Source organism: Dermacentor albipictus, chromosome 4 (genome assembly GCF_038994185.2).
Source record: "Dermacentor albipictus isolate Rhodes 1998 colony chromosome 4, USDA_Dalb.pri_finalv2, whole genome shotgun sequence".
NCBI classification, from domain to species: domain Eukaryota; kingdom Metazoa; phylum Arthropoda; class Arachnida; order Ixodida; family Ixodidae; genus Dermacentor; species Dermacentor albipictus.
The window spans coordinates 145,573,122-145,585,134 of NC_091824.1; the positions used below are offsets into that span (position 1 = coordinate 145,573,122).

The following is a 12,013-nucleotide window of genomic DNA, read 5'->3' on the forward strand; positions in this document are numbered from 1 at the left end:
GCCTTAAGGCTTGTCCGGATCAAAGGGAGACCGCACAAATCCGCAATTTCACCACGGATACCTTTCATGCTCGGCGGTGTATAGCCGGACTCCGGGCACACGTTCTGTTGATGGCACGCTGCTCGGAAAGTGGTGAGTGTCCTTGTCAGGCGCCTGCGGGGCCGGAGGATCGCTTTGAAAGCCGATGTAGTGCGCATAGAGAAGGAAACCGTTGTACGGATTCTGCGGCATTTCTTTCGAAATGTCTCCCGGGGGCCGTGCGACTGTGAACATTGACCACCGAAATACGTGTCTTGCGGTATATTTACATTAAAGCCAGAATGTCACGGGACCTTTCTTGAGATAAGATAGGCTGGTGCTTTCTCTGCTGCCCGCTCTCCCCCGATTACTCTGTAATAGCGTGCAGTTCTGTACACGGATGTCCGGACAACAATATACAGTTCGCACAGCCGCATGAGCGGAGCGTCGGAAAATACCGCCGGACCAAGGTATACAGACTAACGTATATACATTTAAACAGTGATATTGCTGCGTCGCATGGTAGAGAAATTCTCTTTATAGACAACCGTGGCGTCGGAATTTCGGGCTGTCGGTCGTATTCAGATTACCTCGCCGTTCTGTAAACACAACAATTACGAACTAGTAGTTCTGGTTACTATTTCCTTTTTAATGACGCTCTTATCTCTCAGTATCTTTTTTTTTACTTTTCTCTTTCTCATTAGGGAAAATGTACCAAATATTTGGGCTTTAGTGATTCTGTTCTTGCGACAGCAGTACGCGATGGTAGGAACAATTCGCAACAATTGTGTGACGGACTTATATATAAAAAGTAAAAAGGAGTTTATTCCTAATCTTCGATATGTTCAACGAAAGAAAGTAAGAAAGAAATTATTGCCAAACATGCAAGCGTTGTTCTAGGGCAGGGTTTACAGACATTTCGTTAGAGGAACCTGCGATTGTGCGTGATAGCTTAGCATACTTCTACGTATGTAATGTCAGCATTTTCGGCTCTAGTTTGTGGCGAAGAAAAGTGCACAAACGTGCTAAACAATGAACACAACTAAGAACGGAAGCTACAAATGAACGAGTTGAAAAACTGCCAAAAAAAAAACTGCCTATAGCAAACAACAAAGAAGAGCGACCAAGCCTGAATAATCTGGCACACGCAACTTTGAATTGGACAAGAAGCTCAAATCAACACGTACAAGCCAGCATGTTCTACTCCATTCATGACATAAACAAAAAGAGCGTCCTTGTTTTGGATACAGTCACAAAACGTTGTCAAATAAACGCTTTATTATTTTCTTTTTCAGCACTAACAGAATTCTAGTCAACTGAACCGAGAGCTGCATCCACATCTTTTATGGCGAAGTGTAGCTCTGTTACCTACGTATATATATTCTTCTTTTTTTGGCAAAGTAATAACTCTTACATATACCGATATTGTGCGGCATCTCCTACTAAGAGAAACTCTCGAATTTCATCGCTGAAAAAAAAAATCTAGGGCATTTATTTGGGCGAAATACCTACAGCCTTACGTAATTTCGTAGGTAACGCCTACATAAGAAATTCGTTCGCTCTGAGCGTACTTTCTGACCTAATAATTTATAACGACAGCATGTCTAAGAAAATATATGTGTCGACTCACCGCTCATGTATCTATAGAAATACAGACATAAACTACATTCGTTGAAGTCAGTCATGACGTTCGCCGTCAAACACGTTTGCAACCTCCAAAATGACATCATTTTGTACTATGCGATGCGACCCTGTTCGTCGTCGGAGGCATATTGCACGTCCAAATGCCTAACGCAACCAAATCTAACCAAACCAGGAACCATTTCCGTTCCATTACCCTATTACCCATGAATTCTTCCAAAAAACATTGCACGCGAGAAAGGGTGCTACAAAAAATCGGGCGCAGAAACTTTCTGGCCCTGATACTCGATTTTTACACCCCGAGAGGGCGTATGCTTTGCTGTTAAGTGAATAATTTGAATACTGCAACCATTAACCAATTGCTGAGAAGGCTGTCGTAAACTTGTAGCATCAAAGGGTAATCGAGGCGCCCGAAATAAACTGCATCTCCACGAATGGCTAAAATGACTCCACGCGTCTGCAGGGAGTGAGAAGCCTCCGAATTTACAACCATGACGTTAGCAAAAACGCATAGCTCCCGACAAATGAAAAACCGAAATAAAGAAACAACAGCTGGTTGCCAACTTGCTTATGAAAAGTAAAATCGCCTGTCGAGAGCCTTCGTGTCGCAAAGCGTGGTGACGCGATGGCTAGGAACAACTTCAACCGAGAATGTCAGAAAACACAGTGTGTGTTGTTTTCAGTGTCTGTGTTTCTCTTCGAAAACATGTCACGTTCCGGTGAACCCTTTTAACTGAATTAAACGGACAAAACTCCGCTCAAGCTTTCTTTGTCTCTCTTTCTTGCAGCGCTACACTTTTGCACTGTTTTTCCAATTACGTTTTCCTAGATGTAACGTGTGTGCTGAGGAGTGCCTAATTGAGTGCACAAAGATCTCCTATTGTTTTCTGTTCCCGTTTTGGCATTGCATCCCCTGTTAGGCCCTTCGGTTCACGTCGTATGGTATCAAAGAACACAGTCGGGAAGGGACCCACCAAAAGCAATCGTTAAAACTGGCCATTCAAAACCTAGTGAGAGAAGTAGAAAACTAACAATCATCTTTACTTTGGGAGATTACGTCCATTTCCCGAACTGAAATTGGTGCTAACAGTTTTACAGCTGATATCTTTAAGAGTGGCCATTAGATATTTTTTGATGTCGAAATAGTCGTTACATTTGCAGAGACAAGTTTACGGTTACTGCTACATAGGAATGATCAAGCCGCTAAGCACAGCAATGTATCGTAAGCAAATCGAATGCCCCTACAATTAACGCTTCAATAGAAGGGAACAATCAAACGAAAGGGCACATGGTCCTGAACTAAGTACTTTGTCGAACATATGCGCACTAAAAATGGTGCTGAAGCTGAATACTGGCATGCTAGACCCAGAGCTATAAGTGAAAAGGCTGATTTTTAGCTTACCTGACACTAAGAATGTCGAAAGGTAATCACTCTGAATCACGAGAGGTATAGCAGGTAGATCTTCTGAAGTGTATGCTTTACGCTGTTACAGCTTCCAGAAGGTCAAGTAAAGATAAAAGCACAGAAAGAAAAATCAGTACAGCGCCTCACACAACTACGTTCAGGAGCATCAAAAGCGTCAACACGAAAGCTACCATACCTTTAGCTCCAGTTTTGGGGAGAGCACAAATTATCAGTCCGATTAGCTGGCGGAGAGAGAGGCCGACTTCAATAAGAAGCTGGAGTTAGCTTGCTTGATGCCCTGGCGATCGACTGTAGCTCCCGGTACAGCCAGAAAAACGCGAGCTTCGCTGTAAAGTTGAACCCGGCTATAGATAGCACGTACGGAAGGGGTAATGCGACGCAGGTAGGTAACTTGCGGATTTTCCAGAATGACCTCAATATTTGTTGAAGGCTTCTTTTTTTCACATTGACAGAAAGACAGACAATAGGTAAAAGACAAGGTTGGTTGCTGAAAAGCTTACTGTACATGCCTGTGCTGTTGAGTATCAAGATCGAATAAGCAACAAATGAGCACTAAAAAAAGGAGAAGGCTATGAACTCTTATCTAAAAAAGCATAGCCTAGAGGACACCATCGTTTCTCTCCATCTGAACACAACTCGCAGGCTCCCACGGGCATCGGGATTAAAACAGGCTTTCTACCCACGCACCCAGGGCAGTCGCACGTAAGCTTACTTGCTCCAGGCCACGAAAACGGCGGCCTTCATATACTTTTCTTTCTTTCTTTCTTTCATATTTTTTTTTTGCGACAGATATCATGGTCACAAGGGCAACTAATGCGGTTTGCCACATATCGGCTCACCGAAACTAATCTTTTCTCCATTCCGCGAAGCTTGGTTTATTTTAAAAATCGTAGACGGTTGGCGCTAGCTCGAGCAGGTAGCTGAGCCTCTTGCTCATGAACAAAGAAAAAAAAAGAAAAAGAAAACGAAATGCATACAGGATAGCTGCCAAACCATTTCGCTCAGACTAAGGCGATCCCCTCATCATTGGCTTCCACCGCATAACGGACAATCTCATTACCTACCTACATTGAGGGCGGGGCAGTTCCTTTGAATAATAGAAAGCTACAGTTCTTAAAAGTGCACCAGTCTTAGTGAATGGTAGGAATCTACTGTGCCTTCTCTTGCGGGAACGCACTGTTCATTTCCTCTTTCCTTTTCTTTCTATTCCATTTTGACTTACTCCCTTGTAGGATAGCAAACCGGATAATCGTGTTCTCGACTTCCTTTCTTTCTCGCGGTGCAGCATTTTCTTAATTTCTCCGAAGAACGCTTGCTTAACGTTGGTTGTTACACGATGCTTAGTAACACGATGGCTGGAGGTTACCAAGCGGCCCCATCAACAATGGTGGCGCTAGCCTCGTTGCCGCAACTCCTCTCAGCTTTCGCTTCCGTACCTCGCACTGTTCCGAAAAGCACCCGGCTGTTCGGCTGGCTCAAGATAGCTCAGACTTATATCCACAGTGCCTCAGAAATCGGTCCGATCGATTACGGAGGATCGCAGCTGCCATCCTAAAATAGTAATAGCATCCGCCACGCAACATAGAAATAAGCCAAGGATGTTACACATTGCGCTTTTTAATCCAATCTTTCTACATAGAGGTAGTAACCCGTTTGTCACAGATTTGCTAGGAATCGCCTACATGCTTCGAATTTTCTTGTACTACTCATCGAAAAATATAGTTCTGTGTCATGAAAATTGCCTCCTTATTTGCAAAACAAGTTGAATCAATTCTCATTACACCAAGTTTATATGACTATATCACATTAAAAGCACTATAGCGTCGTTAACAAGTACACACAGTATCCGCCTTGCCATTTATTCACCTCATTGTAGAACGTCATGCAATTCTCACGAGACAAACAATTGTAATTTTGGGCACACTTCCTGCAAAACCTTCGAATTATCAATGCTATACGTAAAGCTTATGGAACTGGCAGCTTATAGATGTGTTACAGTCCGTTGTATTATAGGGAACACAGTAGTCGTGCAAACGTCCCGGTGTTTCAGTAGCTCCTTATTTTTTAATTACGCTAACAGCTTCTCTCACGCCTTGCCTTCGGTCTCTGTCCCAGCGGAACGTCAAGCGAATCCCCTTATCTTTCCGGTGTTTACGTCCCGGTGTTTCAGTAGCTCCTTATTTTTTAATTACGCTAACAGCTTCTCTCACGCCTTGCCTTCGGTCTCTGTCCCAGCGGAACGTCAAGCGAATCCCCTTATCTTTTCAGAAACAGGCCTGCGCTAAAAAGAAAAAGTGGAGAAAGATGACGGGTGGAGCGGAGGGGAGGCACGTGCAAGCAGCTAAAGAAAGCTGGGTCCCGCAACAGTCCCGTCTCAAGCAAAAAAAGAAGAAACTCTAATGAGAGGGCGAAGACGAGAGGAGGGGGTATCGAATAGCGTGGTCGACTGTTGCACTACTGGCGAGTATTGTTTCACTGCTGTATAGTTGGAGGGGGGGAGGGGGTTGCGTGAACTGGCACGACGGGATAAAGGGCATGTGCCTTCTGAGGCGCAGCCATGCGCGGATTTCGTTCTTGCTTTGCGGCCATTCCGAATCCGCATGGCAACCGAAGAAGGAGAAACTGGATTTACGAGCCGTGAACTGTTCCCTTACGGCCGGAGTATTGGGGAGGCGAAGGGGTCACGTGAGCAGCGATGGCTTCTTCTCGCGCAGGCACTCTCGTTCTTTGTGGCTTCCACCTTGCCAGCAGTTTTCCTCCGTCTCATATACATTTGAATGGTGCTTCTTGAGCTTCATTTTTTCATACATAAATTCTTTCGGTCTCTCAGAAGCTATTGAAAGCCATGGGCTGCATTGATGTTTTGACGAGAGCGCCACCCGCACCACACTTTCCCGTTCTCTTCCTCCTCAACATCTTCTTCCTTTCCTTACCTCCTTCATTTCACAGCCGAACCAGAGCCCAAGTCAAATGCGTGCACCCATTGTAGGATCGCAAATGCTGCGCCTCTCCCCCGGGGAGCATGATCGTCGAGAGCGACGCGCACTATTGAAAGCGAAATGTGAAGCGAGGGAGCACGTATTGGCATTTGATAAATGTTTTTCAGGGGCGCTTTCCACAGTCGCCTCCTTCGGTTCGCTTGATATTCTATGTTAGAAGCAAAACAAACAATGCACATACACAATGGGGGAATTGCAATTGCGCCTTTTCGGGAGCAATTGTACCCTTTCGAAATGCGCAACGGCTCCAGAAATGCAAAAGGCGAAGCCGTATGCAGAAATGAGGCAATGCTTCTCCAAAGAAGCGACGGAACAAAAAATAAACCCCTTCAAAAGACGAACCGTTTACGGCGTCTTCTGCATGCTTGAAGTCGCTGCATGCTTTCACTTGGTACGTGATACTTTCCGTAAAAGAAAACAAGAATATGGACTAATGGAAGTGAATGTGCTGTAATCTGTTGCACGTTTGTGCTACTCTCGCACTATCATAAAGTGTGTTTTTCTGAGAAACAGAGAAAAATTAAGGACGGGTAGGTTAACTATGATAGAACTTGGTTGACTGATCTACACGTGGGGAATTACCCAAAAGAAAATCTAGTCCTGTACATCCAGTATGGTATTTCAAATAAGCACAATTAAAGAGGGGGGGGGGGGCAGAGAAGCATTTTGAAACTATTGAACACCGTCGGAGGAAAGGCTTAGTATTTTCTTAGAGGAAGCTGCCTTAATAGCCTGCAGTAAGTTGCATGTGATGATGGGCGCTATAACGTAACACTATTCCAAACTTTTCTATTCCAATTCTGCAATCAGCCCACCGCAATTAGTCAAAAACTTTTTTGGACCAGCCCCACTTCACCTGTCTGTCACGCGACGTCACGAAAACCGCGATAGCTCCCCATCTGATATCACGTGTACACACATATTATGCATAATTTGACCGAACAAAACTAAAATAACTATTTCTGATTCGACGCCTTTTCGCCATTATCCCTCGGCTATTGTTCAAAAGTTTTCTGGCTGCACCCACTTCACCTGCCTCTCACGCGACGTCACAAAACCGCAAAATCTTACCGCGTCAAAGTGACGCGTACGCGTTAAAGATGCGTTAATATGTCGATAAAAAGTGAATTTCCTTCTGAATAACCGCAGGCTCCCCGTTCCGAAAGGAATAAAAGATGGCTGCCGCCGATCACTCCGGCACCGGCTACTAGCCCCTGCCGGAGAGCATGGGTTTATTTGCGTGTAATAAATCATTCTGCGTGGCCATGTAACGTTTTCGAGAACTTTCGGCACGTTTACGACCTCATTCTGCCAACTCTTCTTTGCTGAGGATCCATTTTAGTGTCATTCTTAAGCTTCCATTGCATGCCGCCGCGATTGTTGACTAGCCACCGCAAGCTAAGTAACAGAAAGCGGACCAATCGTAGACACCTGCACCACCCTTTTCATCCGGTTATCGATATTCAGTGCAGTGGCTTGGCCCCATCGTATCCCTCTCCACTTCAGCATGCTCCTCGCCTCTTGTGAGCCAATTAGGCAAGGCAAGCAGCTCAGTGCAGGCAATGTTATTCGTTTTTCAAGCAAACAAAAGTGACCTCCTATGAACCAGGGGAGCATTTGATTGGTTTCTTGAGACAACCCTGCGGGTTAACGCCCGATGCTTGCGTCGGCGGTTACGCAAATTTGACGTCAGGAGATCGGAATAAAAACTGGGCTGATTGCAGAATTGGAGTAGAAAGTTGTAGAATAGTTTACGTTATATCACCCATAGTGGCAGTTCTTTTACCACCCGCTCTTCTTGCATTTCGGATATTCATTGCCTATAGGCTGAACTGCGAATTTAGTCTGCCTTCTTTCATGAATTCATGCGGCTCTTCGTGTAGATCCTAATGATGTAGAAATTACAGCTAAATTTAGCAAATTTAGCAATTTAGCCATAGCTCACTAGCAGAAACAAGGTAAACTAAAGAATTTGACAGCGCAGCTGTATATTCCTAGGCGAAACGCTTGTGGTCCGATCAAAGAAGCCCTAGTGCAGGAGTATGAGCCATTGTTTAGGGGGGTATCAGTCATTGCATTCGTCTTACGTGACGGATGGACAGATTTGTCGTTGGGTAGGCATTGAAATGTTACGCATTTAAAACATATACATTTATCTAAACATTACAGCAAAGCTGTATATACCTAGGCGAAAGGCTCGCAGTCCCATTCGCAGTCCCATTCGCAGGCTCGCAGTCCCAGGCTCGCAGACCACAGAATCCCTCCGCCGGAACGTGCGGCGCGCCATTGGCTACGCCGATAGTGACGTCGTTTCTCTCTCGCAGCAGAGCGCGCGCAGTCTCTCTCCGACTTCGCCATAGCTTCAAAATTGTGTCCCTGTCCTTAACTAAATGAAATGTGCTGCCCCGATGTGTCACTTGGTAACTACAGTGCATAACCGAGTCACAAACGCTATGATTAACGCATTACAAAACACACATGCGTAACATAATTTAGAAATACTTTGATGAACCAGCTGGATTAACACAATGAACCGCTCATCGCACCCCTCCATGATGGTGATTATGCGAAGCGCAATGTGCGGCATTTCAAGTAAACACTGTGATAAACACAACCAAACGTGTACGTAACCTTGTTAAGAAACGGGAAGACGTAACCAATAATTGAGAAAGAGTTTAATAAATCATCGGAATGAACCAAGCGATAAACACCGGGGTCGTACACTTCAACTTGGCCGGTTTACCATCCGTACGTGGTGCATGGGCGTTAATTCAAATTGTTTGACGCACCGAAGTATAGTTTCTTCAATGTAACAGAAGAAACCTAGCGAGTCTCTCACCATGTTAGCCGTTTATTTTTTGCGTCTCCCACAATAAGCATATATATGAGAGTAATAACTGGGCAAAACTGCATGGTACAGCACAGTGAGAATGAATGCCGAGCTAACCAAGTATCAAAATTTTAATCAGTGATTGATCAAAAGTTGTCATGGACTGATTTCTGTCATGAAACCGTGGCGAGAAGTCTACAGTTTTCTTGTTTTCGTCTTTTTTTCTATCGCAGTTATCTTGATGTGTGCCTCACCGGACACGATAAGGGAGATCATGCTCGCCGCTCTGGAGCTCAACATGGTGGGCAGCGGAGAGTACGTCTTCTTCTCGGTGGAGCTGTTCAGCAGGTAAGGAAAATTCACCAGTAAGTGCAGACGCAGTCTATTTGATCCCTGTTCTTTTCGAGTCTTCGACGGAGTTTAAAAATTCAGGAGCGAAAGCGGTGAATCTTGTATGTGCCTTTTTTATACAATTTCTCGTTTTTATTTACAATTTTTTTTTATACAATATCTCTCTAAGTACGAGATCGTATGTAAATTCGCAGTTGGAGCGGTGGCGTGTCGATAAGAAAATGCTCCTGTACTAAGCACTGGAGGCAAGTTGAATGACCCTAGCTGGCGAAATTTAATCAGACGTCCATAATTTATGGTGGTGTCTCAGATCGCGCTTACGTTGCTTTGGGTTGTTAAAACTCATTCATTATTCACTTATGTGCCTAAGAGTACCGACTTCTAAGCGAAGTATAAGCCTAAGTATACAACCGACTTCTAAGCGAATGATACAATAAAACATGAAAACCAAAGTGAGCTTCCTTGAGCATTGGGCCAACTACCAGCGGCAGAATAAGAAGATCTCCACCCGAGCTTCGACTCCGCTATCCGTGGCTGTTTCTTGCAGAACAGAAAGCAACGGGCAAGGGTGCCGCGCTAAATATGCTCGATTACTTATAGGTAGAGCAGAAACAGCTTTGTGGCCGTTGCGGCAGCGTCATGTTTCAAAATTGCAATAATGTAGAAGCTAGTTTGCAGCTTCCACTACCTTCCTTCAACTTGCGTAGCGTAACACTGCTACAAGAGTGACGAAATTTAATTGATGCTCTTGTCTCGTGTTCTGAGTAAGAGAAACATGTCGACATGTGTAAAAAAGAAGGCAATTTTAAACTAGTTGTTTAGGAAATCATACTTAACATGTACTTTCTCAGAAACATGCTTTTACTTCAGGTGGACAAGGATTGATTGCTTTTAATAAATCAGGTCATCGTAGACTGAAGTTTTATGAAACAATCAATAAAGCACTTTTCAGTTCACGTAAAAGGACGTACGCCAACCTTCCAAGCGATTATGAACCATGAAAGAAAACGTCACCGTCCACTTGCGCGTTCGGCAGCACTAAGACATTTCAGGAGAGGTGTGACTCGTTTCTCTCCGAAATTTCTCTGTCTAAGGAATCTGCTAATTAAAAATGCAAACGTCCGACGGTTGTGATAGTCGCTAATGAAAAATTTGAGCGCAGGTGTATAGGTGTTTTCATTTCACTGTATATTGAGGCAAACGTCCGCGCCTTCGCAGAAGGAGGGGCAGTATGGGAACGCTGGCTTGATGAGCGGCATCGGAGCCAGCTGCAGAAGCAGACCACGACGAACGCGTGAGCACATTCGCACGAGCGCGTTTGCGCGGTTAGTGCGAGGGACTGCGACGCTCAACCTAGGAAGGGGCACCTAGGAGCTGCGCTCTAAAAGAAAGGAGAAATAAAGTTCATTAAAGAAAGGAACATAGGTTTATCAATGGTTTTATAAGAAACGATCTAAATCGGTACCAAACAGCTTGGAAAAAGACCGGCAACCCAGCTTCTGTTACGGGGCGCTCCGGAACTTGGTTATTGTTGCAATTAGCCAGGTGGACTAAGGCAGCGACCCACTCTTTCCACGAACCTCCTGCGGACCGTTGTTCGTGCAGCAGTGCCTATTCGGGTGCGGCCGTCGCCGCTGGGCTGTGGTAAGCGAGCTGCAACGACAGATCGTTCTGATCGCCGCAGCTATAACGTAATTGCATTTCGCGCTGATCAGAGTCCTGCATGGGCCTCTCCCGCACGGAGAAAATTAGTCTACGTCTTGCCTCGAAGATCCGGCAGCCACATAAAAAAAAATAAACAAGACAAGCAAGCAAGGAGGTACCGATGGAGAACAAGCGGGCTTTCTATAAGACCGGGCTGCCCAGATTGGATGAGGAGCTCTTCTCGGAGCCGTGGAAATTTATTCGCGGAGGCCACGTGGATGACGCGTTTCTCAATGCCTCCTCGGAGCACTAATATGCGAGGCCAATAGTAGTTTCTGTTTAGCCCCAACTCGCGAGAGAGAAGGGGTGGCTCGCTCAGATAACCTAGTTATGAGCGGTGTCAATTGCCCGGTATCCCCTTGGCGACGTGATGTAATATAAGCCATCAGCTTGATAGCCACCAAGTAAACAAACCGTTGTCGTTTATTAAGGTTGCTAGTGCGGAGACGTTCGCATTTATAGCCAGGTATCTGGCGTTGATGCGACGAAAGGCTAGAACGAGACCACGTGGTCTTTCATACCCGGCAGTGAGACCAAGCTTCCGCTCTGTTCGCCCAGCGGCAAGGTAAAATAAACAATTGTTTTGCTGTGGCGTGTCCTGAATTGCGAGAAAATTAGGACTTACCTAACTCTTTCTTACCTTGCCGAATAAAACATTCACACTTCTTATTAGGAACTCATCAACTCTTGCTGAACGGCTTTGAGTTTAACTGGATTACCGTTGTGCTCTAAATCTCAAGAAATTACTCCTCCGTTCAACTTTGTTCAAGAGCGTTATGTTTAGGGTGAGTTGGTTGTACATGATTCTTATTAAACTTTTGCGCGCACAATGACAGGACGTCGAACGCGCTAGTTGTGTGTCCCTTCTTCGTTCGACGTCCTGCCTTGTGCGCGCAAAAGTTTAATAAGAACCACGTCCAATTTTGGGTTTATCGGAAGCGAAGTTAGTTTTGTTTTTACCAATTTTGAATTGATCAAAAGCGACGGTAATATGAAGTGTTGGAAATCAGATCAGCATGCGAGGGTGCAGATAAGTGCCCTCCT

At 45.0% G+C, this 12,013-nt stretch overlaps 1 protein-coding gene across 1 annotated transcript in view; it reads left to right on the forward strand.

Moving 5' to 3' along the window:
• The window catches only part of LOC135902174 (atrial natriuretic peptide receptor 1-like), a 152,684-nt gene that overhangs the window by 47,578 nt on the left and 93,093 nt on the right, over positions 1-12,013 (forward strand). The window contains exon 2 of the mRNA XM_065432126.1: positions 9,148-9,262. Within this exon, the coding sequence (XP_065288198.1) occupies positions 9,148-9,262 (115 nt within the window). The remainder of the gene's footprint in view (positions 1-9,147; positions 9,263-12,013) is intronic.